The sequence below is a fragment of the Aspergillus pseudotamarii genome (assembly GCF_009193445.1).
Source record: "Aspergillus pseudotamarii strain CBS 117625 unplaced genomic scaffold BDV38scaffold_1, whole genome shotgun sequence".
Classification (NCBI taxonomy): Eukaryota; Fungi; Ascomycota; class Eurotiomycetes; order Eurotiales; family Aspergillaceae; genus Aspergillus; species Aspergillus pseudotamarii.
The window spans coordinates 602,563-621,011 of NW_022475015.1; the positions used below are offsets into that span (position 1 = coordinate 602,563).

Below are 18,449 nucleotides of genomic sequence, written 5' to 3' on the forward strand. Positions count from 1 at the left end.
TTTCCATGTTGAATCCTTTAATATCTTATGTTTGTTTCTTTCTTTCCCTTTCAGTCTAGTCTGTATAGGCTAGTATTAACTATTTAATCGTTCTTGAAGACAAATTGTACGAATGCCGACGGCCTCCGCCGAGGTCAATTCATTGCGCCCCCTACAGTCCTGGTGTCTCGGCGATACGCACAACATACTTTACCGCTGAAGCATTGCCAGCTTGCAAGTCTTTCAATGCTCCTTCAAGTCCGGCCAGTCCATTGGGGCGCACCTCGTAAGGATGGCCCGTGAACCAACCCTGGCCCAATCCCCTCCCGAAAAGGGCGAAGAATGCAGCACCAAACTCGATGTTACCGACCGTCTTTCCTGCGGCTGCAGGTTGGTGAACTGACCCAACGTTTGTGGTCGACAACCGGACTCCCTCGGGGATTTCCTTGGAATCGATTCCTGGGAGGACCACAGTGATCTTCGCCGGTGCAGTAAGCACTGCGCCTAGGTTATGGTAGGACCCCTTCTCGGAGACCGCGTCATATGCATAGTGAATTGGCAGGCCATCAGCAGCAGATTTGATGTTTTTGCGAACTGCTTCATCCCCTTCACGGTAGTCGATGATCGTATCGCCCTTGGAGCGGTCAATCAGAGTTTCGACGTACGAGGCACCTTTGCCGGCCACTGCGATGATAGGGTGGATGTTTGAGAGACGAGCCAATTTGATCGCGAAAGCTCCTACAGCTGAAGAACCTCCATACACAACTAGAGGCAGCGACTCCGTTGCAGGATTCCAAGGAAGCGGCAAATTCAGCTCCTGAAAAAGTCCAATAGCTGACGTCATGGCAGCGAGAGGAACCGTGGCAGCCTCTGTTTGATGTTAATTGGAGTACAAAAGCAAGTAGATAAGATCCCTCAGACCTTCAAAGCTGGTTTTCTCGGGCAGGTGGAAGGTCGTGTGGGCCCAGGCAATCGCATACTCTGCATAGCTGCCCCCAGATGTAAGCATCTCATGGAAAGCGGCCACCCTATCGCCCTTCCTGAAATTTAGAACTCCCTCCCCAACAGCCTCAATGTAGCCAGCAATATCATCACCCTGGTTCGCAGCAGGTGCATCTGGCAGCCATGTTGGCAATTTCCAATCTTTTGGGTTAGTACCAGATACAACCACCTTGATCAACACTTGGCCAGGCTTCACGACGGGAATGTCAACATCACGGATCGTGACAGTGACTGCTTTGTCGACAACAACTTCCTTCATTGTTCTGAATTTCTGTTCAGTTGGAGATGAATGGCAGCATCCACCCCGCGTCTTTATCACCGGAAGCTTCCGGGGGTCCCTAATCTGATTTGTAATCAACTGGCTAACTAGTTAGTTATCCTGAATAACTAAGCGTCGATAATAGTATACAAGCTTATGCAAAGCATAACACCATATTTCGCGACCTTCCTAGTCAACCATCCTAGGGACTTGGATGGTTGGCTCTTATTTTAATCATCCTTTAGACAGAGATGTATAAGATAACTGGAGACAGCGATACTAATCATTGCTGTTTGCCCGACAATAGAGTACCTTAGGTAGAGAATTAAGAATATCTTATAGTAATTGTCCTCTTCCCAGTTCTCGCAGTTATCAAATGGAAGAATTCTATGACAATCGGGCTGTGTATGTACTATGGAGATAGGGTTGTCTTGTGTAGGTGGAACGAGGCGTCTCTGTCACGCAAAGTGTATAAGGTATATAGACTCAATCTCAGATCTCAAAAATCTTCTTTAACATTTGACACCTTGATGGATTATATGAACTCAATGAATACTGCGCTTAGCTTGTATGTCTCGCCACAGTTTATATATTAACAAGTATGATTTTCGTAATGATCTCGTAGGACATTCTGTCCCCCGACCAGTTATGCTCACCATGCCGTTTCGTCTTCAACAACTTCTTGGAGATTTCTCTTTAGCTAACCATTACCCCTTCCGCTGCAGAGTGTGGTAACCAAGCTTCTCTCGCGCCTCGGCGATTGTAGCACCACCAGCAATCATTGCCCGGATGCCCGCTTCACTCTTCTCTATACTTCGTGCGACTTCGGCCACCTCACGGGCTCGATCTCGCGGAACAATAACGACACCGTTTGCATCGGCAACAACGATGTCACGAGGGCTGACACGAACCTTGCCGATGCCGATCGACTCATTGACACCTCCCACTTGAACGCGATCTTTGCCGGTCCGCATCCAACGTCCAGCGGTGAAGAGTGGGTAGTCGTCATCGATAGCACGGTTCACATCGCGACACACACCGTCGATCACAGTTCCAGCAATATCTCGTAAACCGGCGTACTGAGTCATTATATCGCCCCAGACAGTACAATCTGTACGACCGCCGTTGTCGATGACTACGACATCACCTACGGCAACCTCGTCGACGAAATCACCCACACTTCCTGGTGGATCGCTGGCGGGTATGTAACGAACAGTGAAGGCCGGCCCGACGGTGACCTTTTTGTAATCTGTCAAAGGCATAATACCGAATGCTTGTCCAGGAATGCCAAGTTTATCAAGCGCGTCAGAGACCCCAGGGGTATCTGAATCGGCGAACAGCGCTACTAACTCTTGATCTTCGGCACTAGGTTGCTTGGGGTTTCGTTTGAAGGCTGGCGCGGCTGGCTCGACTGTTGATGACGGTGTATTTTCGCGGATTGCTTCAAATTGCTTGTCGTGCATAACCTCAGACACGGGGTGCCCAGCTCGAACGGCCTCGACCATCCGGGCCTGACGACGGTCGATCCGCTCGCCAAGTTCTAAGACTTCCTCAATGCGCTGAGCCGGGACAAACACTGTCCCGCATCGATCGGCGATCACATAGTCATCTTGCTGGACCGTAACGCCTCGCACCTGCAGTGGTGTGCCTGAGTCGACCTGTACTAAGCGATTGCGCGCGCTGATCATGGTAACTCCACGGCCGTAAACAGGATAGCTGACCTCACGGCTGCCGTCAATGTCACGACTCATGCCATCGATAACGGTGCCACGGATACGCTTCTGTTTCGATGCATTGGCAATAATATCTCCCCAGCATGAGACGCCATCTATGCCGCCAGAGATGACAAGAATGCGATCATCCGTCGTTACCGCATCGATGACGGGAGTGAGAAGATGGGTCGTGGGTGCAGCATCAATTTTGGGGCCTACTTTCACTGTGCTGGCACGTCCTACAATCTTGGGACAGTCCCAGAGTGGTCGCAGGCCGTATGTGGCTCCTTTGAGGCCGAGGAAATCTAAGGCATCAGACACGGTGTTGGTGTCGAGCGCTGAAAGTCGGTCCAAGGTGCTGGTTTGACTCATCGTGTCGAGTATAATGATCGGTATTGTAATATAAATAAATTAAAGTGTTTGAAGGCAGGATGGCTCGAGTGAGTACTGGTAGGAGCTATTGATATAGTCTCCCATCATCGGCAACTTGGCTATGTTGCCGAAGCCGGACTGAGCGAGCGATCCTTCAAACTAGCAGCGACTTTTGGATAGCTGACGACATCTGTATCCCACGGGATTTTCTCCCTCAGAATTCAGCAAAGAGTTCAATCCGTCCGAAATCAGATTGTATCGGCGTGGGGTAAACCTGGGGAAAGTTGAGCGCCAGTTGCACCCCCTCCACCCAGGTAAATATTGTGCTGTGGTATGGGGTGCCAATCGTCGGCAAGTTGCCATTGTACCGACTCAGAGGTTATATGCTGCTGCCATTAAGTGTACTACTACTACGTACTTACTGTCTTTCAACAAAAAAGACAGAAAAAAACATACAACAGGAGGGATTCGCTGGTGGTCACCCACCCAACTACTAACCTCCCGGCGTGTGGCTTAAGTACGGCTGAGCGGACGGGAAGCCCTGTTCTCCACACCCTGTGGTCGTATGTACTAAATTGTTTTATGCACAGGTATATATGCCATCAATCAAATGAAATTTAGCATAGCTCTAGGCCTACCAGGAATACTCAGAGAAATGGAGCCATGTCATTCTAACGTTGACCTAAGCGTGTTGGATATCCACTAATCATCCCTAAAGACCTTACGGAATACCAGATCGGTCTCATAATAACTTGCCGACATCCACTGTTATCTGGGGAGCCGTAAATCCAGGTCTTACTGTGGAACTTTTGGGAACGAGGTAATCATAGAGCAAGAAAGCGAAAGACGAACCCAGGTCAACTACTATTGCTCAAGGTGCCTACCATAATAAACGGTATCTTGTGTAAAGAAGAGAGAACCGCCAAAGTAAGACTTAAGTTACAATTCTCAATGTGGCAAAAGGAGTTCATGGCATTCGTAACCAATAACCTAGCATATACATACATACACTCTTTCCACAAGTGACAATCGCAGATAAACTTAACAAGGAAAGTGCCAACGAACCGCAACCTAACAACCAACCTCATCGTCATCCCCATCGTCATCCTCGGAGTCGGAGTCGGACTCACTATCATCAAGATATATCTCGTCTCCAAAACCTAAATCCCGGAGCGTCCTTCTCCTGGTGGCTTTAGATTTGATTTGGGCAGTCGCAACTCCCAGTAAAAGATCCTCCTCGCCGTTCCTGCAAGATGCCCCCTTTAACAAGTGTTTGTAGTCATGGCCCAGCTCCTCCACCAAGGTTAACAACATGTTCTTTGGCAGATAGCGCCCAGGGGTTCCCCAGAAGGGTTTGCCCATGTCATCGCGAAGATATACGTCCGCAGTCTTGTCTTGGTTCAACCGCCATGCCCGCCGCAGAACTTGCAGGCAATAGTGAAAGTATAGGTACCTGGCTGCTGGTCGGAATGATGTTCGAAATTGCAGTTTCCTCCCATCTAGATCTCTATACCTGAGCGGCGATTCTGGCAGAGGCTGCCTGTCCAGCTTATCCCACGTCATGTCGATTATCCTGATCTTGTACTCTCGTACTTCGCCCGTTAACCACCCGAGAAGCTCGGCCACCTGTGGTCGTTCTGGTAAATCTGGCACAATAACTAGCTTTCCGTCATCGAAATATTTTTCTATGACAGATGCGATAAGAAGCCCATTCCGGGGGGAGAAAAGTTCTGGTTCGCTGGTTTTGCCGAAAACTCCATCCATTGTGTCTTGTCCATGCATCCACGCAAATAAATGAGCGGCAGTGACTCCCTCAGCACTGAGCCATTGTCCGAAAATAGGACACCAGATGAAACTCTCCTCGGGGTGTTGCGCCCCATATCTCTCGACCATATCTGCTCGAAATTTGGTCTGGGCTGAACGATCTCGTTTCCCGGCTCCGGTATCTGCAATCCCCAGGCCCATTTTACTAGTTGTAAACAGCTTCATAAAGCTGGCTCGTAACGTCCTTCCCTTTGAAATTTCTTCTAGATCTTCTTGTCGCTTCCTTGCCAACTTCCTTGTCACTTCTCGCGAACGGATTTCTTCAAATAGCCGCTTAGCCTCTTCGGTCTTCTCCCACTCCGCCTCCGTTCCTTTGAACATTCCCAAGGAAATTTTGCGCTCTACCTGAGCCCTTTTCAGAGTCACTTCCTCGGCTGCCACCGATTGCGCCCAGAAAGCTGCGTTGAATGACCCGCCGGCTTTTACTCGCTTTTTTGCAACTCGGAGATCAGAATTCAGGGCCCTCTCTTGTGCCCGAAGTTGTTCGACGTCATCACCCCAACGCTTCTCTGGAATAATGGGCTTTGGTGAGCGATCTCCATCCATCTTGATGGTATTGGCTATGGCAATAGTTATAGTATGGCAGTAAAGCATTTATTGGTCGCTCAAAATAAAACTGAGTAAGTTGTGGATGAAAGTAGTAGGTTGTAGAAGGTTAGTGGTCTCGGGTTATTCTCAAATATGGGATGTCGCTTAGTGTTCAGGCAGCTCTAAGACGTCGCAATGACGGTCCTGCTAGGTAATACAAAATGTCGTCTACTCTATACTTTATCTCCATCTTCAATATATCAATGAAAATTTGGAAATCCACTTTTATTTGCTAAACGATAAAGGTGACCGGCCCACCATGGACTATTCAAAGGCTGGGAACTGTGAGAACTATTATTTAATCAAGAACGCACTTCACTATTCGGTATTCGTCAGTAGATTTATAGGATTGTAAGATTCGGCCTCGAGCCAACTAAGCTAAATGCAAGTAAATCTTATATGATGGTCTGATGAGGGTGCAGAGAGCTACAGAAACAAGCGAGTGTTTAGAGCCATCCCGTAGGGAAAGGGCCGGGCAGACCTTCCATACGTGACTGCCAAAAGTGAATGATGGACGTCTTATCGGACAAAGTATCAGGGAGATAAACATGGTTACGGGCCAGTTACCCGCAACAGCTCTGCTTCGATATCAACAATACTCGGAATGAGCGCAAAGAGGTCACACTGCGCCGGCTTCCAGCTGAGAAGTTGTCTCACGTGAATTGCATCACCCCTTGAGTTCGATCCCATCGATATGGCCCCTTCATATGCTCCCAGGCTGTTTGTTCAAAGTCTAGCACATCGAGCTTGCATGTCTCGATCATGCCCTTCTCATATTCAACCCTCGCAATAGCTAATTGCGCCTCTCCCCAGACAAAGTGGCCGTTCTCAACTAGATAATACCGTTCTTTACCCCAAGTCGCGGCTTCAGCACTAGCCACCGCCGCTTCCACTTGCGCCAGATAAACCTCACTGAGATCGTGGACGTGAACCGAGTGCCAGATATTCTTCCTCTCGCCCACTTGAATGCCTTTCCCACGTTGAAGCACTGTCGAGGCCAGAACAGACATGTCTTTTCTTACATGAAAATCCGAGGCATGATGGTACTTTATTGGGTTGGATATACCTCGTTACTCAATCAAGCTATTAAGCTACGTAGGCTATAAAAGGGTTCCAAGCTACTCGATCTTTATGGGTAAGGTGAAGGGAACGCTTGGTCTTTACCAGAAGATCTATAGATGCCATCTGAGCATGGTCACATGTCGGGCGTAGCGTGTAGGGCGTGATGTATTACTGTATCGAACACAGTTAAGGCTCTAGTATACTATTATGATCAGTGGGGAAGGAATGTCTTAGTTCCCACTGCACTGACCTAGTGGAGATGTGTTTCAGGATAATCTTCGATTATTCTTTCGGGTTATCCCAAGCCGAGGATGCCCACTTTGGATCGACAGACAGAGTTGGTGTAATTTTGGTCGAGAATCAGGGTTTCAGGGCCATCGTTGGAGCAGAGGATGGAACTTCGTTTCGTACTGTAGCGACGACACGCTTGGAGGAATCTTGATTTAATTGACGAGCTCGATGCCACGAGATGCACCGATAACGAGGTAAATGGATTTCACTGTGTGAATTGGAGTGCAGATTTTCTGGAATAGATTTATGTACTGAAGTGCGAGAATTCGAACAGGTTTTGCTCTATCCTTAAATTCTCTACAATTGGAAAATCATACAATCGGTGAGTTATTTATCCCGCCACTATTAAGCTTATTAAACTCGCTTATAGGACTCAGGAACGCGCTCTGAATCATGGGCCGAAAGCAGGATTCTGATTACACCTGCTCGGGATTTGCTGTGGGTCGCCAGGGCGGATTGACATTAGATCCAGGCCTTTTTCTGTAGTGTAATTGCCTTTTTGAACACCGATGGTACTTACTCATGACAAAGGGATATCTATGTCCTGGGGAGTTGCCTCTTCTGGCCAAGTGAAGGAAGGTAGGTGTCTTAAGGAGACTTCGAATGTTCTCGAGCTGGGGAATTCTCTCGCTCTCCAGACTTATGATCACAGCCGCGGTCAGTTTATTAGGTGGATTCTAGATTAGTGTCTGTAATTTACAGGTTGAACCTAGTACGTCACCCATAGGTAAGGGACCCTGGTGTTTGATAGATGAAGTTACTGGATGAGATGTCTCCTGTTTAACCCTTCTCCCTGAAAGCACTGTAGTGAGAATCGATAAAGTTCACAGTATTCTTTGCAGGAGATATCCTGTTTGAACTGATTTATCTCAAGTAGACGCAGGACTTAGCTCAAGTATTCTTAGTATATATCCATTTCCAGAGTTTCTTGTGGATTTTCAAATATCAAGGCAAATGGAGCTATAGACTCTGTTCTTATGAAATAAAACAATATTCAAGACTGTAGTCTGGTAGGAATGGGAACAAACGTAGGTAGCCCACAGCCTGGACCATACAAAGAAAGATCTACTGTTCTAAATAGTACTATCCGAATAAGAAATACGAAATGAATCTGACAAGAGAAGAGTCTCATGGACTCACATAGAATCCATAGCCACCGTAAACGGTAATCAAATGACCTCAACTTGGACGGTATAATCACTCCCATTCTGAGAAACCACAGTGATTTTGACTCCATCATCTGAAACGAAGACTTCCCGGCCTGCCTCAGTTGTGAAATGGGCATCATTCAATTCCTCCCCATCACATCCGCCAGAATTCGGGGTCGCATCGTGAACGCGAATTGGGCCTTGACCGGACGCAGTGGACGTTGACACCGTGTAGACAAGGACTCCTGTACTGCAAGCCTTGATATCCGCGCCCTCCTTAGCCCTCACCTCAGCGATAATAGCAGTAGTTTCATCCCGTTTCACGACGACTGCCTTAACGCCATCCTTGGTTCCGACAGGAGTAATGGTGTGAGTTGTCGATCCAGCACCATCCACACAATCAAATTGCTCGTCGGAAAACCATCCTAGTTTCCACTTATGCCATGCAAAGTAATCCGGAAGCCCACCACTGATTAAGCCCATAATATCATGACCGCCAACATACAGAGTGGTACTGGAGTCGTCCGAGGGGTACAAATCCGGCAGTCCCATAGTGTGTCCGGTCTCGTGATTCATGACTAGAAATCCCCATGAGTCGGGAGCGTCCTGGCCGAAGGTGACAGTTTTACTGATCACAGTTCCATCACCCGCAGTGAGATCACCCATGTAGGTAGGCGAGAACGAGATATGCTTGGCTGCCTTTGTCGGGACGATATAGAGAACATGAGTGCCGCTGAAGTCAATGGCTTGGCCGACTGAGTCGAGTGCGTCTTGGATGTACTGTTCTTGGAGCTCTGCGGTGATGCCCCGGTCATATGGATAGGAGGTGGACGGGTTGGGCATGCGGTAGAAGCGGGAAGTGTCGGCAGTGATATTGAGACTGAGTTGACCAAAGGAGGAGTTCCTGTACCAGTCTGGTGCACCAGGAACGAAGAGCTGATGTAACTCGTCAGTAGCATCTGGGGCTGGTGCATCAGGGAAGTCAACGAAAATCATATAGGCGTTGAGGGTGCCTGTGCTTGGGGCAAAAGATTGACCTGTCGCACCGAGGCCCTCGCTGAGATCGGCTGATGTCGGTTTGAGTTTACAGGAGTCAGTTCCAGCACGTGAGTTAATAGCACGAGGAGAATAACTCTGGAATGGTGACCGAGTCTCAAGCGTGAGCATGGAATCTGAAGAGGAAGAAAGTGGGCATGCCTGCGTCAGGGCACAGAGTAAGGCCCAGAAGAGGAGCCCTACTCGCTGATCAGTTTGGACTTTCATCTCACAAATTATTTTCTTGCCTCGAGTGACATGTGCATGTAAAAGGGTATGATTAACTGGCAATCTAGGCATTTATAGTAATGTGAAGGGAATTTTTCCCAAGCAATGCTCGAGTCGGCATTCAGTCATGATGGAACAATTAGAGCAAGTCAAACGGCAAGCCGTGATCTTGGTGTGGTATGATACGAAGGGATTGGCATCCTGTTCAAGTGGGACCTTACTTGGCAGAGTATCATTGTGAGACAATTAGATTGTATTGAAGGGAAACTGCCAGTCTCGGTGATCTGCGAGAATGATGAAACATAAGAGCGGCACAATTTCCCAACAGGGGTAAGTTCCTCAACATTCTGAATCGTCCAAATGGATGGAAACCACGCCTCCTATCGACCCGTTCATGATTGCTATAATCAAGCCCTGAAGTCCAAATTTATAAAGTAAGTTTGTTTCAATAAAACGGGCAACAAGACGATTCTTCCCTGCCATATCTATAGAATATAGCTATCTAGTTTATATAGGATATAGTGTCAAACAGTAATAAAATACATATACAATCCATTCAACGCCAATAAGCTCTCGCAGATGGGATTCTAAGTCGCTTAGGGAATCTCCCCGAATCAGCTCTAGCTCTCTCCAAATATCTTCAACCACCTTGACACATTCCTCCTGAGGGTATTATACAAAGGTTCTTGGTTGTATATACTCTGCATAAGCTTGCCTATTGGACTACTGGCATCGAAGCGGGTGCCTTCAGCCGGGCCATACATGAGTTTCCCGGGCAGAAAGCCCGATACCAGGGTTCCGATTATTAGCGGTGATTCACATAGGACTTAGGTTGGTCCGTACCTAAATGCATTGTAAGCAATTCCGTGCTGTCTTAGAATTGGGAGAAGCTTCTTCTCCATGCCTCGGGTAACAACACTATAATCGCCTTGGTAGACAGTGAGCTTGGAATAGCCATTAGCTTCACAGATATCGAGAAATTCCTGTAGTAGTTCTAGTTGGAAGTTGGAGATACCAAGGTGCGAAGGATCAGCCTTCACCAGTCTAAAGCGAAGATATTAACTCTGCAGAAGAAATGCTACCTTCTTGAATTTGCCCTGTTGGTGCAAGTAGTTCAGCATCTCCGCCTGCTCCTTTAACGGGATCTCTAGGTCTGGCATATGTATATTGAGTGTATTGATCTAAACCACGTCAATCAGTGATCTGTGTCCCATTCACACATGACATACCCGCTCAACCCCCATCCGTCTGGGACTTGTCCTAAGGGACGGTTCGACAACATCTCTCCTCATCCCACCGCGATTTCCCTCAGACTGTGCTAGAACCTTGGTGTCGATAGTGAATCCCTGAGATGCAGCGTAGACTTCACCTAGAAGCTCTTCTTAGCATCCGGGGTAGTTTGGAGGACATATACCGGCGGTGTCAAGATGGGTGATATGGTTTCCTTTGAGGAAGTTGAGAATATCCTGTACTCGTTCTGGGGTTGCGAAAATTCATACCAAACGAGGCGGCACCGAAGATTAGTTTGGGGGGGGGCATTGCGCGATTCGAGATAACTTTGGAGAGTTTGAGAGAAGAAAGGAAAGTCAGAATTAACCAACAGCTAGGACGAAAGATGATGAAGTGGAATATAAATGTACAAGTACAGTCAGATGAGAAGGCGAGGCTCCGATACACTAGAGCTTCTACTATTTGCGATTCATTATCTACATCATTTATAATTAGAATTTGGCAATTATTAAGCTTTACTCATGCTGAGTAGAGTGGTAACATGTGGCGATAAGTCAGAAATTATTGCGATAGTTGAGTTTCTGTTGCTGAGAGAGGCTGTCGATGTTGTTGTATTTGCCCCATGCTGACCCAGTCGCAACGGGTATCTTATAACACCTTTCTCTTGAAATCCTATCCAAGTTTCTAATACTCTACCTGAGGTGTCACAGTCTAGTAAGAGTGGTTTTATTGACCCGGCAGAGCTAGCTTTAATTCATCAACAGAACATAGTCAAGTAGACGTTGGCGCATTTCCCAAGACAACAATCTGGTACTGGACTTTACTTAATATAGGGACATACAAGTTATCATTAATAACGGTATAGATTTCCGGCGTGAATACAACTTGTCCTATCTGACCAGAGTTTCGAGCAGGAAGGATATGTTCACTCGGAAAGTAGTACCCGATGCTAATTGTCGCAAACCTAAAGCTTTAAATTGAACGGCTATCATTAATACGTGTATTATATTGTACTTGTTCGAAGAGGAGAGGACAGAAAGTGAGAGTCAGTGCCTTTACTGTACTTGTTGCAGAAGCTATGAGAGGAGCTTCACCTTGTCTAGACAGGCTGAAGATTTATCTATAACTGTTTTATACAGAGTAAAAAGTTCCAAAGAACAGGTGAAATAATCAAGGGAAACGGAAATTGGAGAAGAGTATGATACAATTAAATTTCGAGATTTCACTCTTTCTATACACTGGGTGGAAATGACGGGAACAACTACCCATTGAGAATAAGAATGCAACCATGCGTTACTCCGATAACAGTCAGAAAGGACGACCGATATATTTTAGCCAATGCAAGTGGTCTTGGAATTACATCAATAAAGTGGCTACACCAGGTGAATCTTGACAGGGGGTGGTCACTTCTCCAATGAATCTGGCCTCTTACAACCGTTGTTTCAGGTTGTTGCCCGCGATTATCACAAATCATTCCTCGGTGTACCGCCAACTGGGTCCTACCTCGGCATTCGGACCAAATCAAATGTCACCTTCTAACCTGCAAGATCCTTATGTTCAACAGAAGGGTACTATGAGCCGGTTGGCTGGCGAGACAGGCACCACATGGTATTGTCAGTAGGCAAGGAACAATATCAAATAGGATCAGGCGGCTAGTCAAAAGCTTAGACAATAGCATGAACCTTCTACCGAAACAAACCAGTGCGGTTCCGATGGGAATATGTACATTTGTGGCTATCTACATACGGATCGTGCCAAGCGTTCTGATATCTGTGAGCTGGTCTTGCCAACCTGTGACGTTTCTAGCTTTACTTTCTTTTCTCCAGGAGCGACATCAGAGCCTCTCTATCTGCTATGACATTTTTCTCAGCAGCCTGAACCAGGGAGTCTGTGATCGTTAGTTTAGGCCTGTCTTCCAAGAACTCCTGCACCGTTGGAACATTGCATCGTTCAAAGATAATCTCAGCCACTCGTTCGCTTCCGGGCACCTCTAGGTCCCAAAACGCTTCGACAAACTTATCGAAGTCATAGTTTTCCTTATTCTCTGCACTATATGGGTAATTCTCGAGCAAAGATACCGAAATTTCTGGCACTCCCGAATGGCTGTACAGTACCATCAACATAGCAAGCCTGTTTTCGCAATGTAGACTGCTATCCTGCCAAACTTCCTGAAAGAGGCTTTCAACGGTCATGTTCATATCCGGCCGCTGGGCAAGCATCCATTTCAACACGTCGGTCTGGCCAAAGCTCATGGCCTCTCGGAAGAGTCTCTCGGTGATAGGAACTGATCCCGTGCGATATGAGATGGCTTGGATAATCTCCATGCAGTATTCTGACCTGGTCGTAGAAATCATAACCTGCTCCGTGATTTTGACGTCGCTGGGCCGCTTGTCCAACAATAGACGTATCGATCGGGGATCTTGGGCCGCTTGAGATACCGCTCTTTCCGTGATTGGAGCATCTGGTCTTTGATTAAACAGTGTATTCAACGACCGATAGCTTCCGGCCAAGGTTTCCACCAGCTGTTCATTGACAGTCAGAAAGTTTCGTTCAAACAGCAGGTCAAGCACCTCGGAAGAAGCTCGATCGCCGGTGGAAAGCTTCTTCAGCATTTTCTCAATTGGGAGATCAGCATGAGGTTGGTCTAGAAGCAGGCGCATCCGGTCGGCATATAAACAAGCCTCGAGAAAAACACGATCAGTGATGGGAGCATCAGGAAATTTTTCGATCAGTATTTCTAGAGTCTTCTCGCTCCGAATCGCAGCTATGACTACATTCTCGGTAACAGGGAGGGGATGGGCCTCTAGGTGGGAGAGATATTCAAGGACAGATGATGCGTGGTTGATATTTCCTGCAGCTGCGCATACTATGTCCTCGGTAATCCTCACTTCGACCTCGCTATTCTTGACTAGCATGTCTAGCATTTCTAGCGGAGCTTGGGTTGTCGAAGCAGCAATTGAAATTAACAGCTCGGACACCTCGAATGTGACGCGCGGGTCTCCCAGGATCATCTCCATCATGGACAACCCACACTCCCAGTTCCCTATGATACATTCCATAACTTTTTCGGTCAACCGAATAGGCGGTCCAAGTTCATGGATTAGGAATCCTAAGATAATGGATGATCTGCTCCTTGCGGCGCTAGCCAGGACATCCTCGGTAATCGATGCACCGGGTTCCCGAAGAGGCCATAGCAACTTAAGCATATCTACACCCAGGTAATTTTGTGCAGCAGCCAGCAACATCCTCTCTGTCACTTTGATTTCGGGACGAGCCCGAAGCAGGGTATCCATGGTGGCAGAGTCACACTTCATGGCCATTCCTTCCAGAAGGGCGCCCGAGAGAGGAAGCTTAGTCGGTCGCCGCCGTGCAAGAGCAGCGATGCCGTCAAAGACTAACGGCAGCCCTCCCGTGTCGATAAACATGGTAGGGGAAATATAGGGCTCCTCCTGAGATCTTTCAAAGAGCAAATCAAGAATTTCCTCTGCGGGTCTTGAAAAAACGACGGCGCACCGTATAATGTTGCCAGTGATGGGTACGGATACCAGACCCTTATCTCGCCAATCGAGCAAGATATTTAGGATTAACAATCCTGAATCTTGATTTAACATCGCGCGACGAACGATGTCCTCTGATATAGACTCGCTGGAGCCTTGTGTTGTATCTTGTAGAAACCCCAGGTCCAACAAGGCCTTCAGAACGGCTTCCAGTCTGTGTTCTCCTTCCACATCGTGCCTGACGAGGGCGATCAAATCCTTACCAAGTTCGGTGGAGATTGTAAGATCCTTCCTCAAAAGCAACTCCACTATCTTCAAGCGGCCGTCAAGGGCAGCACGTTCTAATGGACACCATGAGCTCTTCCAGGATTCCAAAGGGTCTGCTCCCTGGTCGACTAGAGCATTCACGGGCCCTACTAACCCCATTTCAGTAGCCCTATAGATAGCTGGCTTGCATTCGCTGCGGAGCTTGTTCCATTGGTTGTCATCGGTAATCGCATAACTGTCTGCTATGCGCGACCAATTGAAGTACACCGTTGGCTCGGTGAACAGGGCATTTACCTTGCGTAACAGATCCGTGTTTTGAGGATTGAAATCTCCAAGAGCTGCGACGTGCGCTTGCCAGTGACAGGAAGCATAAGCCAGGAAAGGCTTTTTCATTGCCATTTCTTGTTTCAATTCCTCGGTCTGGCGGGAAATGCAGTTGACCGTCTTCTGCGCCAGGTGATCCTTCGCAGCACCCTCTGTGAAACGGCAATCACACTCATCCGCATCTGGCGAGACCAGGAATTCCTTCACTGAAAAGTGGGCCAATCGAACCTCTTCACCTGATGTGCTGAGCAATGATGTAGTACAGATTTTCATGACATGACTTGAAGACCGGAGTGACACCGAATCAGCCACAGTTTGCAAATCCAGTGGCGCGGCAGAAAAGCACATGAGAATCAGAATCTCACGTGCGATGGACCGATCTCGTTTTGCCATATTGTCAATAATGGTTTGATAGGTGGCTTCGAGTGAGTCTGGGATTGTGCGCAATGCGTCCTTGATATCGTCGTCTGTTCGACAATCCTCCAGCCTCTTAACCTGCAGATCGGCCCAACGGAAGCGCCTGGACAACGAAGATCAGTAACTGGAACCGCGAAAGAGGGATCAAAGGCCTAATGCGCGTGCCATACCGTTCTCGAGAGAGCAATAGAGTGTCAATTACCAACAGCTTCGTGTTCGCATCCAGATCATGCAGACTTCCACCGTCGAGCTGGGCGCGGACAAAAGTTTCCACATCCTTGGCCAGTCGCTGCTCCAGGTTGAGCGACGGAAATCTCTTCATTGTCTGGCTTATATCCTGCTCTGGCCGACTTGTGGCCAATATATGAATGTTTTCCTTGTACCGTTCGGCAATACTGACCAACAAAGACAGAAGCCCTTCTCGTTCCCGGCGGCTCGGCTCTTGTGGACATTCATCCAGGGCGTCAAGAACAATGTAAACGTCTCCGGGTAGGCTTGATAGTACGCCGTCGAGCATGCTCATTGTCGTTTTGCGGTCCGGTTGGCTTCCTTTCCTGCTATGCTCCTCCCAGGTTGCGCTGACGGATGGTGAAAGTGGCGTCCGACTAAGTTGTCGAACGAAAGACCTCATCATACGGTCCACGCTTTGCGATTTATCAGAACTGAACTGAAAGTACCAATATGCCAGGGATTTTGACGCATCTTCCTTGCAGAGACTTTCGATGTCCTGCACGACCGTAGAGCTGCTGATAGTCAGAACGGATTCCTGTCCAAATTGCCGTTATCGACTCACCAGAGGACGGATTTCCCGCAGCCCACTACGCAAGGGATGTTAGCGACGGCGTCCCCACCAAGGCTACGAGGACATACCAATTCCGGGGAGCCAGAGAATACTGCCAGGCGATGTTTTCCAATCTTTATACTCTTTCATCTCAAGAAGCCAGTTTCCCGTGTCGGGAGCCCGGTTCCCTTGGGCTCTCGTTTGCGCGTCAGAGAACGGTGCAGTTGACACCCAGTCTAAGACCTTGTATTCTTCATCGCCTAGAGTAGCCAGTTAGTCGCTGCATGGTTTATGCTCCGTTCGATCTGGCACTAATTACTCAACACTTTGGAGTTGACATTCTTCAATATGCCAATAGACTCATCTAATAGATTGAGGGTGTCTTGAGCCGCCTCGCGGCTCCCTACTTTCGATTAGCAGCCTTTTTCGCTCCATGCTAAACGATCAACTCACGAAGGGTGTTAGTGAAGTTTGCCCACTTCTCTGCGCCTAGACGCTCCTCCTCAACCGTTCCTTTCAATTGCTCAAGGTTCTCGCTGGAAATAGCAAGGATACTATGGTAAATACGAGCTGAGAGGTGGTCAGCGATGGATTTGGGTGGACTCTGTAGGACAACATACTACCGACGTTCTCGTTTTGGACTTTATTCACTTCGGCAGTATAGTTCAAGATCGCCGTATAGACTCGAACGAGTGCACGGTCAAAGTTCTGGCCCCCTGCAACCTTTTGGTCTCGATAGTGGGCATCAACCAGCGTGTAGTAGGCGAGAGTCTCGGCGAGAAACTCTGACGCCTCGAAGACGGCGTCCCGACGTTTGATGTCGCTCTGGACCATCTACAGCCGTTAGCATCGGAGAGCCGAAGGCACGTCTATCTGATACTTACTGTCAGGCCAAAAGACACGACAGTCCATGCGGCCGATGCTACGAGGACGGTGAGTGTCGGTCTCATCTCTTCGCGGATACGGGGAAGACTTACCCTTGCCAGTCGGGTCAAATGCGGCCACATTGGCGATCAGGTCCTTGGCCTGCAAGGCAGCGTTTAGAATCCTTTCCGCAGTATCACGAACATTGATGTCGTTACCATCCTTTCGTCGGATCTTAAGACCACCATTTTTCCACTCGCTGTATTTATCCTTGGTCTGGTTGATGACATTGTCGATGACGTCTGTAGTTGACTTTGTTCCAGCCACTGAGACGTACTCCTTGCGTTCCTTACTCAGACCGTCATAGGCCTCTTTCCACAGGTCTGGTTTGGCCGGGGGTGTGTTCGGCTTAGCTGGAGGGATGCTCGTCTCTGCGTGGCTCTTTCTGACACTCACCGGACGCGACGGCTGCTCGTCGCCGTCGAGCCGGTCGCCTTTGCTACAACAAAATCTCATTCTTGGTAGGATAATGCCCTGAACGGATCAATTTGGAGATACGTCGACCACCCATCGATCCGTGAGGGGTGTCCCGAATATTAACTATGACTCGCGACAGCATGTATAGTCGGTGCCGAGCGGAGGGCCCGAGTGGGTGGGTTTCTCCACCCTTGGTGATGAACTGTTCAGCTGAAGCGGCTGGGAAATTATTCGATGTTGATCATTCATCTGGCGAAGCTCCACGTCTCGCCCGTCACTGGATGGATCCATGGCGGAGACATGTTAATGGCGCTTTGCCGAGTGGTCCGATCGCCGGGAGCTGTTTTCTGAAGGTTCACTTTCCTGGCCAATTGCTCAATGCTTCAACTCTCCCTGCTGCCCCGCTCGCTCTTTCCAGTGGTGATCAGCAGTAACCGCCAAGGGCAACTCGCGAACTGTTGAGCAGTTCATCGTTCCAATTGCCAGAGGCAGGTGCACCGGGGAAGGATCTGCACATAGCGTAAGCTTTGGATTCCCCTCATTACCATTACCCCATCTTTCATATAAGACTCCTTTCGTAGCCTCTCCCTCAAACACAGCCCGGTTTGTTCGAGAATTGTCGAAGAGTTTGATTCATTTGATACAGCCCCTTGCTTGCACTGGCAGGCTGGTCGGAGGAAAGTAAAGAATGGTGAAGTTATTGTGCCAGTTGACGGGTCGCGTTCGGGCTCAATATCTAACTACTCTAACTTAGTCGAATATATACCATGTAAGTTGAAATGTAAGCCAAATAGAAAGCTATTCAATATGTTTATCAGTTCAACTTCACATTCAGGTTCTGGTGGAGAAATTCCTGAAGAGAGATATTCCACATGTTCTTCATACATACGTGATGCGGCGACAATACCATCAGTACATACTCATTATAATCCACCCTATGCTCGCATGTAATGGTCCATTTATCGCTAGGCGAAAGGAACTTATTGTCTAGTATGAATCTTACAAAAGCAACATAGAATAGTTCTTGACCTCGGTGGGTCACGTCTGTTATGGGCTCATATCGATGTGTCATGACATACCTCGGATAATATG

General features: G+C 48.1%; 6 protein-coding genes across 6 annotated transcripts; all 6 read right to left on the minus strand.

Annotated features, from left to right (window-relative positions):
- Nucleotides 1–133: 133 nt before the first annotated feature.
- Nucleotides 134–1,216, minus strand: BDV38DRAFT_231971 (zinc-binding alcohol dehydrogenase family protein). The gene is made up of 2 exons (XM_032052987.1): nucleotides 901–1,216; nucleotides 134–849 (listed from the first exon to the last, which is right to left on the minus strand). The coding sequence occupies exons 1-2, from the start codon at nucleotides 986–988 to the stop codon at nucleotides 152–154; spliced, it is 786 nt and encodes a 261-aa protein (XP_031919779.1). The 5' UTR covers nucleotides 989–1,216; the 3' UTR covers nucleotides 134–151.
- Nucleotides 1,217–1,947: 731 nt separating this feature from the next.
- Nucleotides 1,948–3,324, minus strand: BDV38DRAFT_289600 (RraA family protein; the record flags this gene model as incomplete). The annotated part of the gene is made up of 1 exon (XM_032061283.1): nucleotides 1,948–3,324. One exon carries the CDS (start codon nucleotides 3,322–3,324, stop codon nucleotides 1,948–1,950), a length of 1,377 nt encoding a protein of 458 aa, XP_031919780.1.
- Nucleotides 3,325–4,384: 1,060 nt separating this feature from the next.
- BDV38DRAFT_289603 (HNH endonuclease signature motif containing protein) lies at nucleotides 4,385–5,704 on the minus strand. The gene has a single exon (XM_032061284.1). The coding sequence runs from the start codon at nucleotides 5,692–5,694 to the stop codon at nucleotides 4,396–4,398; it is 1,299 nt and encodes a 432-aa protein (XP_031919781.1). The 5' UTR covers nucleotides 5,695–5,704; the 3' UTR covers nucleotides 4,385–4,395.
- Nucleotides 5,705–6,389: 685 nt separating this feature from the next.
- BDV38DRAFT_276800 (uncharacterized protein) lies at nucleotides 6,390–6,746 on the minus strand (the record flags this gene model as incomplete). Its single annotated transcript, XM_032058327.1, has 1 exon — nucleotides 6,390–6,746. The coding sequence occupies one exon, from the start codon at nucleotides 6,744–6,746 to the stop codon at nucleotides 6,390–6,392; it is 357 nt and encodes a 118-aa protein (XP_031919782.1).
- A 1,512-nt stretch (nucleotides 6,747–8,258) lies between these two features.
- Nucleotides 8,259–9,500, minus strand: BDV38DRAFT_276801 (M6 family metalloprotease domain-containing protein; the record flags this gene model as incomplete). The annotated part of the gene is made up of 1 exon (XM_032058328.1): nucleotides 8,259–9,500. One exon carries the CDS (start codon nucleotides 9,498–9,500, stop codon nucleotides 8,259–8,261), a length of 1,242 nt encoding a protein of 413 aa, XP_031919783.1.
- A 2,736-nt stretch (nucleotides 9,501–12,236) lies between these two features.
- BDV38DRAFT_289605 (uncharacterized protein) lies at nucleotides 12,237–17,396 on the minus strand (the record flags this gene model as incomplete). The annotated part of the gene is made up of 10 exons (XM_032061285.1): nucleotides 12,237–14,614; nucleotides 14,645–15,338; nucleotides 15,406–15,978; nucleotides 16,029–16,053; nucleotides 16,106–16,276; nucleotides 16,336–16,419; nucleotides 16,470–16,586; nucleotides 16,637–16,850; nucleotides 16,901–16,938; nucleotides 16,994–17,396. The coding sequence occupies 10 exons, from the start codon at nucleotides 17,394–17,396 to the stop codon at nucleotides 12,539–12,541; spliced, it is 4,395 nt and encodes a 1,464-aa protein (XP_031919784.1). The 3' UTR covers nucleotides 12,237–12,538.
- Nucleotides 17,397–18,449: the final 1,053 nt, after the last annotated feature.